This window comes from Scardinius erythrophthalmus, assembly GCF_964197995.2.
Source record: "Scardinius erythrophthalmus genome assembly, chromosome: 2".
NCBI lineage: Eukaryota > Metazoa > Chordata > Actinopteri > Cypriniformes > Leuciscidae > Scardinius > Scardinius erythrophthalmus.
In genome coordinates this window covers 26,035,994-26,050,532 of record NC_138222.1, presented here as the reverse complement: position 1 = coordinate 26,050,532, position 14,539 = coordinate 26,035,994, and the positions used below count along the sequence as shown (strand labels likewise).

The 14,539-nt window shown below is 41.7% G+C and overlaps 1 protein-coding gene across 1 annotated transcript in view; it reads right to left on the bottom strand.

The window, feature by feature from the left end:
- Positions 1-6,727: 6,727 nt before the first annotated feature.
- Positions 6,728-14,539, bottom strand: part of pcdh7b (protocadherin 7b) — a 129,547-nt gene continuing 121,735 nt past the window's right edge. Inside the window, 2 exon segments of the mRNA XM_081359567.1 lie at positions 6,728-10,564; positions 11,710-11,728. Of these exon segments, the coding sequence (XP_081215693.1) occupies positions 10,140-10,564; positions 11,710-11,728 (444 nt within the window). The 3' untranslated portion in view covers positions 6,728-10,139.

Here is a 14,539-nt window from a genome sequence, read left to right as displayed (position 1 = left end):
TCGCCATTGTCACAGTGTTTGGTTTGTGTTCCCTGGGTAACCACTAGATGTCCTCCTTCCACACAGTGTCTGGCACTTTCTGAACTACATTCCCCACGATTCTTGTCTCATCATTGCACTCAGCTGTCCCTTATCACTGATCATTGCACTCAGCCAATTCCCCATTATCATTGTCGTTTCCCTGTGTATATAACCCTGTCTGTTTTAGTGTGTGTCATGGAGTCCTTGTTGTATATCACGCCACTACTGTGTTCTGTTCCTGCCTGTTCTTGTTTGTGTCTTGTTTTGGATTGCCTTATCGGATTGTGACCCATGCCTGGACTTGACCACTGATACGGATTTCCCTAATAAATATATACTAACTGCAATTGGATCTTCTACCTCTGTTCTTGTGTGGGATCGTGACAGAAGGACTCCGTCACACCTAGATCCAGCGGTATGTGTTCCAACTTCTCCTCCCCAGCCACCAAGCGGGAGAGGAGAGATATGTTTGAGGCGACCCGCCTAGTCATTTTTCGTGGGACCCGGGAAGGTCGCAGAGGAGTTCCAACACCACTTTCCTCCATGGCCCTCCTTCAACCCTGGGCTCGTGAGGGACGGATCGGAGCCGCCGTCTCGCCATCGCGGACGGAGAAGGGGGAGGAGGCACACGTCTGCCGAGCCAGTGTCTTCGGACAAGATGGCCGCCACAGAGCCTGTTCACATCACTTCTGTCGATCCAGAGACTATTCACGTCATGTCTGCCGAGCCTGTGTCTTCGGACAAGATGGCCACTGACACGTTATTGGATTATTTTTCTATGCTATCCAAGATCCTAGAGATTCCCAGGAGTGTTCAGGTTATGTCTGCCGATCCAGAGACTGTTCACGTCACGTCCGCCGAGCCTGTGTCTTCGGACAAGATGGCTGCCGCCGAGATTGTTCACGTCATGTCTGCTGAGCCTGTGTCTTCGGACAAGATGGCCGCCGCCGAGCCTTTTCACATCACGCCTGCCGAGCCTGGGTCTTCGGACAAGATGGCCGCCGCCGAGCTTGTTCACGTCACGCCTGCCGAGCCTGTGTCTCCAGATAGGATGGCCACCGCCGAGCCTGTGTCTTCGGACAAGATGGCCGTCGTCGAGCCTTTGTCTTCGGAGAAGATGGCCGCTGAGCCGGTGTCTGTTCCTGAGCCGGTGGTGCCAGTTCCAGTTCCTGAGCCGGTGGTGCCAGTTCCAGTTCCTGAGCCGGTGGTGCCAGTTCCAGTTCCTGAGCCGGTGGTGCCAGTTCCAGTTCCTGAGCCGGTGGTGCCAGTTCCAGTGCCTGAGCCGGTGGTGCCAGTTCCAGTGCCTGAGCCGGTGGTGCCAGTTCCAGTGCCTGAGCCGGTGGTGCCAGTTCCAGTGCCTGAGCCGGTGGTGCCAGTTCCAGTGCCGGAGCCGGTGGTGCCAGTTCCAGTGCCGGAGCCGGTGGTGCCAGTTCCAGTGCCGGAGCCGGTGGTGCCAGTTCCAGTGCCGGAGCCGGTGGTGCCAGTTCCAGTGCCGGAGCCGGTGGTGCCAGTTCCAGTGCCGGAGCCGGTGGTGCCAGTTCCAGTTCCACTGCCTGAGCCGTGGCTGCCCGAGGGGAAGTCTCTGCCCTGGCCGGCCGAGGGAGCGTCTCCGCCCTGGCCGCCCGATGGACTGTCGTCTCTGCCCTGGCTGCCCGAGGGAAAGTCTCCGCCCTGGCCGCCCGAAGGATAGTCTCTGCCCTGGCTGCCCGATGGACTGTCGTCTCTGCCCTGGCCGCCCGAGGGAAAGTCTCCGCCCTGGCCGCCCGAAGGAAAGTCTCCACCCTGGCCGCCCGAGGGAAAGTCTCCGCCCTGGCCGCCAGATGGACTGGCCGCTCCGCCGTGGGCGCCCGAGGGAGAGTCTCCGCCCTGGTCGCCCAATGAATGGTCATCTCCGCCCTGGCTGCCAGATGGACTGTCACTCCCTGTCCCCGTTTCCCCCCATGGACCTGGCCCCCCATCCCTCCCCCTGATCCTCCACCAGTCCACCTCCCTCCTGAACTCTTGTTTTGTTTATCACATCTTGGAGCGTCTGGTAACCGCTCCGTAGAGGGGGGGTTATGTCACAGTGTTTGGTTTGTGTTCCCTGGGTAACCACTAGATGTCCTCCTTCCACACGGTGTCTGGCACTTTCTGAACTACATTCCCCACGATTCTTGTCTCATCATTGCACTCAGCTGTCCCTTATCACTGATCATTGCACTCAGCCAATTCCCCATTATCATTGTCGTTTCCCTGTGTATATAACCCTGTCTGTTTTAGTGTGTGTCATGGAGTCCTTGTTGTATATCACGCCACTTCTGTGTTCTGTTCCTGCCTGTTCTTGTTTGTCTTGTTTTGGATTGCCTTATCGGATTTTGACCCATGCCTGGACTTGACCACTGATACGGATTTCCCTAATAAATATATACTAACTGCAATTGGATCTTCTACCTCTGTTCTTGTGTGGGATCGTGACAGCCATTTCCTGTTACCCAATGCGCATTGTGGAAACGCGTCAAAGTCCTCACTTGGGAACTTACATAATAGCGGAAGTTAAATAAAACTTACACAGAATATTAAACAATCAGAAAATTATAATATTTATAAACGTAGGTGTCCATTGAAAATTATACATATATGTTGGGTTGGAATTGTTCAGTGACTCTTTCTGCGGGTTACATTGTTATGGCAGTAGTCTATGAGTCATTTGCTCTAACCGTTCAGTCAAAACACTGATTAATTCAGGAACTAAACAATTGACTGCTTTGTGAGTGAGTCATTGAATTGTTCACTCACCGATTTGTTCAAAAATACAAATTTAAAAAAATACAAATAATCATTTTGGAATTTCACTACTGTGTGTTTCTGGTGTTGTGCAGCAAACTAATCCTGTTTTGACTTTCACTGTTTATAAGTATTATCCTTGGTGAAGTGGTAAATAATTGTCTAATTTGTAAGTTAGTCACTAGTCAGTAATAATTTCTTGTTTATTGAACTCACATTTACTATCATGCTAAATATCAGTGCAGCTGTGATTCAACCATAGGCACATGATGTTGTGTATATGTACATATAAGATATGCCTGCATTTGGATGTTTACCCTTGATTCAAATACAACATAATATGCTGCAGCAATTTTATCTCAGGGGTGCTGTTTTCCCACAAATAAATGGTGGATAGAATATTCACAGTTTCAGTTAAATTCAAAGTTATTGCAGGCATCTTTTTTAACTTATCATTTAGTTCTTCACTTTCACAGCGCTTGAAATGGCGATTTAATTCTTTTACTTGAGGGAGAAAAATAGGCCACACAAATACCAAAAATCTATTGTACAAAGTGCTAACAGCCTTTGATTGAATTTCCTGTTATACGGAGGAGAACATTAGAACATCATAAATCAAGTAAACATAACTCAAGCATTGACAGGGAATGGGCTGTGCCCATATGTTTTGCCATTGCCTCAGTGGTTCATATAATTCTCAATCAGTGGCTGACAAAGGCAGGGTTAAATATGACAGGGAAATTCATTTCAAAACACCATCTTGAGCAGAACTGCAGTGAGAGCTGATCAATGACATTATTAATAACCCATGCTGAGTATCGACTCCCTCTCGCTGGATCTCCATTTCTTTCAATTTCTCCCCTTTACCACACCCTAACATCTGATCTTGATGAAGATACATTATGTGCTATTGAGATGGGCAACAAACATAGTTACATTGTTTGCTCTCATTCAAAATGAGGTGTCCTTCCCTGCCTTCAAATTTACGAACCTAATTACATAATGCTTTGTACAGATGCAGGCGAGTCAAATGGATTCCTGTTGGTGCAAGTCATCACAAATTTTACAACTATTATTTATTGTTTTTACACCCTGGAAGTCTGTATTTGGAGCATCGTATAAATCATGGTCAAACATGGTCAAAAAGGTTAGGGACAAGTTTATATTATTGAGTCCAAAAGAAGTTAGAGAGTTTTTGGGGTGTAATAGTGCTCTCATGCCTCGGGGGTCGTGTTAGATTTCTGCAGCAGCTGAGAGCTGCTGATCCAGGGTCAGTCCTCTGTGAGTGCTCTATCCATCACACTGGCTGTGGGACTTTATGAGGCTGAGCAGGGAACAGCAGTGAACTCTGGGGAGTTTAGGCACCCTTCTGCAAAAGTAGAAGTCAGCAAACTCTCTAGGGCACAGGGTAAATAATGCATTTTTTAAACAAATCTCAAGGGTTGTGTTATCAGTGTCCTTGTTAACCACAGAGACAAAAATAATTCCTGTTATTCACAGTGTACCCAGACTGAGGCTAAAATTATAAGCCTTTTATTCATATTTTATTTTTATTGTCATATTTTTACTGGTGAATTATATATTTTCTGAATAAAACAACTTTTTTTGCATAATTTCATGCAGTCAAAATACCATTTGTGCACACACACACATTCGGTTTCTATACATAGTTCCCACAGGCCAATTAATGTCACGTGACCTCCCCGGAGACGCCATCTTTGAGGGCAAAAGCTGCCATGTTTACAATGTTTTACCATACTGTCTATGAGTTTTACAAGCAAATTTCGAATATTTCTTTCCATTTATAATGTTACGAAAATCATGAAGAGACAAAGTGACAGAGATTATAAAGAGACTCTATTAACACAAGACAGAGAGAGGTACAATGCGAAAATTTCAGTCATAAATGGTGTGGATCCGTATGCGCTAACAAAGGAAGCACTGAGCACGGATTATGCAGCTTTGCCTCAGATACAGTATTATCATGTGTGCCATTATCTGGTATTGGCTAGGAGTTTTAATACATGTGAGCAATTCCGAGCCTGGAAATATGTGCATGAATATGAATATACACGTATGAAAATAAATAAAACTCGCGTGCAAATTAATTAATGTAATGCGGAACTACTTTATACGCGGGTTCTTTAGGGACATAATCTGAGATTGCCGTGCTGGAATGTGTGTGTGTGAGTGTGTGTGTGTGTGTGTGTGAGAGAGAGAGAGAGAGAGAGTGAGAGAGTCGCGGGCGCGATCGAACAGTGGAAACAATGTTGTTTTTGTATGTTTTTAATATCTCGTCATTTTGTTCATACAGGACATAATTCAAACTGCAAAGTGTTAACTTATATTTGTGTACACTCGCAATAAAAAACAACAAATTCTTGCGTGTTTTGAGGGAGTTTCTTTCCTGTTTATCCTCGCCAGCCATAACCTCCGTCGTTGTTCTGACAAAAGCTTAGTTTTCTCACATTCATGAAGTCTAATGACGGGTATACTGTAAAATCCAAATTTAACTGAACCTCCGACACGATTTAAACATCCATTGACCCAGCAGGAGATGACCATTTTCACTTTTTATCACGAAATTAACTCGCTTCAGCTTCTTCTACTATTGTTCTGCCCACAGAAATGGCGCCGGGTCGGCAAATGCTAAAAAACTAAATTTAACTGAACCTCCGGCACGATTGGAACATCCATTGACCCAGCAGGAGATGACCATTTTTACTTTTTTTGACGTCATGTGGGAACTATGTATATGGTCCATGGACATAATTATTTTGTATACTGTACAAACTGTATATTCTATCACCTAACCCTACCCCTAAACCTACCCATCACAAAAAAAAAAAAAAAAAAAAAAAAAAAAAAAACTTTGTGCAGTTTACATTTTCAAAAAAATATAATTTTGTATGATTTATAAGCTGTTTTCCTCATGGGGACTGTTTTTCCCCATTTGAATGCTTTCCTCATAAGCATTCAAATGAATTAATAATTATGTGAATTATGTTATATATATGTATATATATTTGAATGCTTAGCAGGGAAAGTGCATTAACACAATTGCACTTGCATTCATTGTGACATTCAGTTTCATCTTGACTTTCACTGTAGAAATATGCAATTAAAATGAATGTTCCTCATTTGGCCCACTTTACAAAAAATGATCACTCTAGGCCAGACACGGACATAATCGTCTAAACAAAGTAGTTGTCTTAATATGTCTGTGCCGTGTTTACAATTAATTTAAATTTGATTAAAACACATTACGTGTCACAGAGGAACTTTCTATTTGTAATTACGCTGTAGTGAGATTACAAGAAATTTAGGATGAAAAAATGTGGTGCTGATTTGTAATGTAATACACATATTTTACTAGATCTTATGGATGAGTTTCTGAAGCACTGATTGTCAGTGTGAACTGTGGCTTTGAGTCTAGACAGTGTTTTAATGCACTGAATCTGATTCTGTTTAGGAATTAATTAAAACTAAACTGTGCTATGATTATCTCTGATTGATGATTGACGCTCAATGAAAGTTTTAACAGCATTGGGAAAAGGAATGATAGTATCTGCTCTCTAATCATTTCTAAACTCGACTGGATGCTGCTAAAAGATGTCAAAGAAGCCTGTTTGCCCTCAACTTAGCAAAGTAAAAGGCTTCACTTAAAGGTATGTTGTTTGCCAGTCTGTGTTGGCTAGGTAATAAGGTCACTGTCTCCCTTGATTTATGCCAATTGTATTACTGCCAGGCATTTGTTAACCAAAAAACAAGTGTATCTATTCATTAATTATTCTGATTGTTTGTTTGCATGCATTACATATTCAGTGTATAATGCATGCATTACATATTCAGTGTATAATTTGACAACTTTAATGATTATGTAACATCCTTGTTGGAACATCCAAAAAGACAACTTAAAACAAATCCAGCCACTGGTTGTATCATGGTATATTTTAATTTCTGCAGAGACAAAAATGACAAGCAATTTATTTACAGAAATACCTGTACAAAAGCAAAACATATGTAAAATAGATCATAAATAGAGGTGGGCTTGCGCTCAGTACATTTGCCATGTTCAGCTAAGCTGCGTGCATAGTGACTCCTAATAAAACAATGATTAAAATCAATCCTCAATTCTACATCAACATCCAAGTCAAAGGACAAATAGAGTATGATTAAAATTACAATTTCTTTTTTCGTTATCTGTGATGTGTCCTATGACCTAAGTGCTACAACTTAAGTCTTATATCTTCTAAGTTGTCAGCTTAAGGAACACACATCTCAGAGTGAAAACGACAATTAAAGAAAGCGAATTCATCGTGTCAACAACAAAGTCAGATGTATTGTGCAGGCTGTTTCCAGGCATGTACAGTAGATGTAGGTGTCAACCTCCTCAGGTTTCTTTTTTAGACATCATAACTGCCATATACTCCTATTGATAGGAATCAGCTGATATATCTACTCTATGGTCCTCTGAGGTGTGTGTCCCTTTCAAAAACCTTTGGAGCTTTGTTTTCCTTCTACCTTCTCATGTCATGAAAAGCGCAGAATGTCTCAAAGCATGTTTGCTTCATCCCTAATGGATACTGTGCATTTTCTCTGTTTTGCTGTGCCGCCATTGCAGCATTGTGTCATTACCGATCCTTTCCAAAGTCGCTTTCCTGACTAAAGTTATCCTTGCTGTAAAAATCGCAGTTTGGACGTGTGACCATGCTAACTTTGAAATGGATGAATATACCAGGGTATCACCTATGACATGTACAGTTGGTACTCATCAATATACTTGACAAAGTTCGACTGAGCTTACTTAAAGAAGCCACAAGATAAAAGCTTTTGTTTTTTGAAAGTCTATCATAATAAAATTGCCAGGACTGTAGTTTCAGCATAAATTACTCTTTCTCCACTTTTAGAAAGCATCTCAGTACAATTGGTTTCATACTAGTTAAAACCAACAAGTCATACCAATAAAGGTATAAAAAGGCACAGTTGCATATTTTGCATTCACGCTATAGTTTTGTTTTGAATTTTTTTTTTTTTTTTTTTACAGAAGCACTACATATACAAAGTGGCACTGGGAAGGAAAGGGAAATATATGACTGATGAGATCTGAAGAGGGCATCATTATGAGCAGATATTTGAAAAAACAAATAGAACGGAGACTTATGATGTACTCGAGATGTTTGATTTGTTTTGGAATCAAGTTTCACAACTCATTTTCTACATAATGAAAGGCATGTTTTTTGTGTGTGTGAAAAGAATATAAACATTACAGAACCAATGGATAAAAGTACATGTGCTATTAAAACATATATAAATTAATCAGATAAATGAGCAACGGATGATGTGATGCTAAATAAATCAGTGAATCACGCATGTGTATGATTCTTCATCCTCGTCAAATCAATATACATAGTCATACTACAATGTCTAGTGTCTGTTTGTAACAAACGCAAGCAGTGGACTTCCATGTTCACAGGGTATGATATCTGTACACTTTTTTTTTTCTTTTTCATAGTAAGTGTAGATTCCCTTTAAACGTGCAATAAAAAGTACATATCTATGTATACAGTTTGTAAGCATCAGAGCACTTCTTTTAAACACGAGTAGTACATACAGACTACAGATCTGGAAGCTGCGAAAAAGGCAGTCCGTTCATACTCAAGGAATCATTAACATACAAAAAAAAAAAAAAAAACACAATTGCATCTGAATAATTTACCACCTTTTTTAAAAGCATGATGCCTCCTAAGTATACTCCTCCTCTCGAAAATAGTTTGGGATAGGCCCATAATGCATGTATAAATGTGCACGTAGTTTCCCCACATTGCACAGAAACATGTGTGACGGTAATTAAAGCAACATGTGACCTAAAAAGGAGCTTTCCTGTCCCAGTTCTCTGAGACACCACGTCATGTTGTTCCCGATACTTTGGTTATACAGCGGCATCGTGCGTCGCATTTCAATCGCTCCTGTCGTGCCAGTTGTCGCCAAACTTTTTATGTGATTGTACAAGTAGTCGGTTCACTCTGACCGCTACACGAGGGACACAAGTTCTCATCCTTGATTACTCTTCTGAAGTGTGTGAGATTGAGAGTGAATCTGTTGAATGAGTTTATTGCTCTATTTAACATTCATACTAGGAATGTTACACAGGGCCAGCCCAAGCTCTTCAGCAGGGCAATATTGTTAGACTAATTCACCCCAGCAGCATATCCAAATAGAGTTCCTGTGGATTTATGGGATAATTATTATGTGTATGTACAATGTGCAGATCTTTTGTGTGTGCGTGTGTGTTTGCAAATGTGTGCGTGCCGGGAGGCCATCTTGAGACCACAAAAGAGGAACTTCAGCATAGTTTCACACATCAAGAGAGGGATGAACCACAATAACACAAACTCGTGACATTCAGGCAATTAATTGTCAATATCTGGGATGTAAAGAACCTCCTTCTGCTTCCAAAGGTGTGTAGGAGCGTGATGGAAATGGGTCGCTCGTGATTGTGTGTCCAGAGTATGTTTACAGTATATGTATATAATGTACAATACTTCACCAACACGACAAAGAAAAACGTGTGTATGCTTGTGTTCCTTCGTGTGTACATGAGGTTGATAGGCACACAGGTAAACTTGCTTCTCGCGCTGTACAGTGCGTACGCCGTTCACTTGCGCCTTTTGTGTATCTACAAGCCATTTTAAAATGCTTAAGTCAGTGACGATTACGCCATCACTGATCATCGTACGATGATTTTCATTTATCATTGGCCAGTCTTTTTTCCTTCTTCTTTGTTAACGTGATTTGTCGTCCAGAGCAGACAGTTCAGTTCATGGACTGATTGCATATGGACATAATACATCCACATAAAAACACTCCCGCCCACCCCCGAAAAATAAAAACTGATTAAAAGACAGAACCAGTCTTATCGGTTCCCATAGCTATAGCAACAGTTATAAAAACAAAGACAAAGAGGTATAGTCCAGGTCCGCCTCAAGGGGCACACACTCTTAAGGGGTTAGATGATGCATGCATGTTTATAAAGAGTCTACAGAAACCAGGCAGCACTTTGGGGAAGTCTACGGGGCCTGATACGCTAGCAGCAAAGTAGCACTTATCCACCAGCATTCCTCTCTCTCCACCTCAGCCACTTCCCCCTCCTCCATCTCATCCTTCTCACGCACATTTACAACATGTAATTCCACGGTTTTTACTCAATTTAGGTTCGAAAGTAGCGCCGCACTAGTTGTGCGAGCAGTTTGAGGAAAATCCATGTTGTTTTTGTTTTAGGGTTTGGTTTGCTAACAGCATCTCTAACCATGCTGAGTCACTGTCATCGTCCCTTCGCAGTCGCTGTGTGTCGTTTACAGGTAAACTTCCCGCCTGGTGAGAGTTCCGCATTGCGTCGGCTTGTATTCACCTGTGGGCGCTAGCGGAATCTCCTCGATGGGGCGAGATGTTTCCTGGCTGGCGGAAAATCCAGCTGAGCTAAACGCGTCGTAGGATGAGGAGGAGGCGGCCATCTTCTTGTTAAGGAGATTACGGTTACGGTCTCCCAGCAGGTGCGAGGGGTCGCCGTTGGCAACAGCTAGCGCCTCCTGGCTGCCGGGCTGTTCGGGAACGCTACCCCCGGGGGAGGTCATGAAGGTGGAGAGTTTGGGAGGGGTGGCCTTGGGCCTACGTTCAGGCGAGGTGCGCACAGGCATCCAGCAGGCATCCGAGTGGCCGTATTCGTCACACTCCCGCGTGCATTTACCCGTCATGGCTACGTCAGGCAGGGGCCGAGTGTCTGGAGGAAACGGAGAGAAGGAAACAGAAACGGTGGGGCATTAATGCCGTTGTTTGGCTTTGAACAGCTGAGAAAAAGAAAACTGAAAGTATTATCATTAAAAAAATAAATAAATTGTGGTATGTGTCTCATGAAATTGGCATTAGAATGGCAAGTGTCAGATGAAGCCTTTGAAATATTTATGATTGGCTTCGTGCAATTTTTTATTTATGCATGTTTTTTTTTTTTTTCACTGTAACTTCATGGTCAACACATACCACATTACACTAAAATGGAAACATACATACACAAACAACAACACTTAAAGCTAAAACATAAATTAAACAGAAGAAATAATGTGAGCTCTAAAAAGAATCATGCTTTGAAAACGTGGGGCAATTCTACTGTTTTGTGACTTCTGACTCCTTAACTACTGCCCTGAATCCATCTCTAATGGCTGAGTGTGTGTAGCTGATGTGTTTATATGCATGCGTTGTGTATGCAACAAACAAGCTGACTCTACAAAACCTATTCAATTTTATCAAAAGTGTACAAAGTGTGTTTATTTTTTTTTTTTTACTTGTTAATCCCCAACTTGGCCTTGGGAAACACCTACAGTGTACTTATAGAATGACATATTGGAGGATTTGCTAGTTGGTTACATCTTTAACATGTATGTAAGTTAAAAGGATTATGCAAGCGTTTTCTAAAGGCTCTAACTGTCACGCATCTGAGTGATTGCTTATTTTCCCGGGCTGAGAGAAGAGATCGTTTTAGATTCAAAGCCACAAAGCCACAAGTATCATTAACATCTCATATCTCTTCTATTCAGAATGTCTTCTGAACAAATATTTTCTGTTTACACTTTTAAACACTTGACAAGCAAACAGATAACCATCAGATGCGCAAAAATGCACAAACACGGTTGAATATGAAGTTCACTAAGCTGAAGTGCACACACACACACACTAAATGCTGAAATCCCTAACCTTTGATGCCAAAGCACAAAGCTGCAGTGTTAGAGATGGTCGGTTAATGACCAAATGTGAGGTATGGCACAAGCAAGAGAGGGTGAGTGCAAATCTAAAAAAAAAAAGGAAAAAAAAAAAAGAAGAAAGCATGCTGCCTTTTGTTGAAGAGCAAAATTTGGGTTAACCATTGCTTACTTTTAATGTTCTTTTTCTCCTGCAAAGAAAGAATAGGGTAGAATCACTGTTTGGTTTCTTCACAATGTAATGCTAAGTAAGATTAATCAATTTAGAAAAAGGTATCAGACAGGAAAAAAAAAGCATAATGTGTTGCAGTTATCTGAGAATCAATTGATTACATGGCATGTTTGCAAAAAAAAAAAAATATTCTATGGTGCATTATACAAAGATATTTATTGACAGATTGAGAAAAATTGAGGGTGAGAAAAGAAATAAGCACATCTAAGAGCTACAGACATGTCGCTCCTCAACTTTTATTGTTAAGCCGTTAAATTCCAGGAAATCAATGCTGCACAAAAGAAAGAGTGCTATGAATGGCGTTCTTCAGTCACAGATCACAACAGGCTTACATTTAAACCCACTCAGACTGTCTCTCGTTTGGGATACTTGTTGACACAAACCATTTTAGCATCCTGGTCCTGGTCACTGACCTCAACCGAACCCCTAAACATGTCCTCCTGACCTCAAGGCCAGACTATAATGTCTGCGAGCTCCTGTTAGCTTTAGTCCCATCTTTGTGGTGCGGTTGCATTGTGGGCAAGTAAGGGTTAGTTGTGTCCGACGGAGACACCTGACCGCAGAAAGAGTTCAGTGCCGCTTCCTGTTCGCTTTTATGATATCGTAAGGCTGGATTGCTGCCCAGTGTCTAGGGAGAGGTGTGGATGTACGTTCATCCAACAAAGCTCTGTCATGCACCAATGAACGCTCAGTCAAGCGACGGTACCTCAATAGCACTAATAACAAAGATGAGTGTGTAGGCTCCGATCTGCAGGACGTCGATATGCCAGCGCAATGTTAATTCTTCAGACAGGGATTACACAATGGCTGGATAAATCTTATATGACAGTTAATGTGTGCAAAGAGGCATTAAGAACTGTAACAGGTTATTCACATATACGACTGTCAAGAAAACATCAGCGTATGATTAGGTGATCATCTCTTTAAAACATTGTGTGGAGGAAGTAGACGGGAAAAAGAAAATCTGATGTAAATTCAAACCTGTGTGACTTTATTTCATTCGTGGAACACAAAAGGAGAAATTCTGAATAATGTGCTGGTTGCTCTTTTTCATGCAGTCAAAATGAATAGGGACTGAAGAGTTTAAGCTTTAATAAAAAATGCAAAAAACCCATAAACCGATCAAAATCAGTAATTCAGTCAAATTTTTTGAATTTTTTGAATTTAGACATTTGTTATCTATATGACACATTGAAAATATCTGTCTCAAAATAATCATATATTTATTTTTCTTTTATTAACATGCCAAGAAGAGCTAAACTTTTAGACTTGAATTTAGTCTGTTTCTCACACAATGCTATTGTATGACTTCAGAAGACCCCAGTCCTCAACCAATTTGTATTATAAATGAAAAGAATGGCCAGAATATTCTTAAAAAATCCACTTTTTTTTGTTCCCCAAAAGTCATACACGTTTGGAACGAATGGTAAATAATGAAAGAATATTTATTTTCTCTGAATAATGTCTTTCTAGAACTGTCCATCAAACTAAAGAGATTCAACATCAACTTCTTTCTATCAGCCTAGTATTTTGTCCACACAGAGCTCCAATTCCACCAAATTTCGATTGTTAGTGTTCAGTTGATGAATATGTTTGACAGTCAGTCTTTCAGACCACTACCACATCTCCACAGCTTCTTAACTCTAATGCCTGGCTCTCGCACCACTCAGGCCCCTCAAGGCCGTACTTTGGCTTTTCATCTATCGCATACTGTGCCGTCTTCAGCTACTGTTTCCTCCAGTGCAAAACAACAAAAGGAGCGCTCATTGGCGCCCCTCGCACACTGCTGCCATACAGCCTGCTTCTGATTTATTATTCCAGCACAAAACTCTGTAAACATTATTATACACGGAAAGTTCACAAAAATGGTCATTGAAAGCATGCAATAAAAAAATATTTTATGGTTTAGCCTGAAGATAAAATGCTTTTGAAATTGGCCTTGAAAGTCAAAGATGGGTGGATTTTTTCGTAAATTATATCCTTTTGTCTGCGATCCATTTTGCTTATAAGGGTGCTTTCATTCTGGGTTCGTTTGCTGCGGTCCGAGCCCGAGCACGTTTGTTCCTGACGCCCTCCGCAGCATTGGTCTGGTTTCACACTCAACTTGATTCTATCGAACCCTGGTGCGTTTGCGTGCCAATCATCGCAAACATGCACGACACATAATAGAAAACAGAACGCGAGTCAATATATTGTGTTTTTTTATTAATTTGGTGCTATTATGCACAGCTGAGTGAACAACACAGGTTTACTGTGTGTGTGTGACGCATAAAGTGGTTTTCTGCTAGTCTAGTCTTGCAAACAAACTCTTTTGAGGAGACAGTGGATTTCCATTAATTTGTTGTCCTGATTCTACACGCTATGCGCAAATACACTACAGGCTCACTCTCGCTCGTATCCAAGGTAAATCATCAACACTATCATCCCTTACATGTGTTTTATTTAACTAAATATATCATAATCAGCTAAAACGTATGTGCAGGTCACTTTACTTCCTGAACAAGTGCGCACCCAAGTCCGTGTTGCTTTCACATTCACGCGAACCGCGGCACGGTTCGGGAGCAACCGAACTCAGACCACCTCCTCCAGGTAGTCTTCGGTACCCCAGTGCGCACCCAGGTCCACATGACAGCGTTCACATTAGCGATTTTTCATGCGAACCGTGCCCCGTTCCGAACTAAACTGCTAGTGTGAAAGCACCCTAAGTGTATAGTGTTCTGCATAGTGTTATTTGTCTTCCATATACAGTGAGGAAAATAAGTATTTGAAC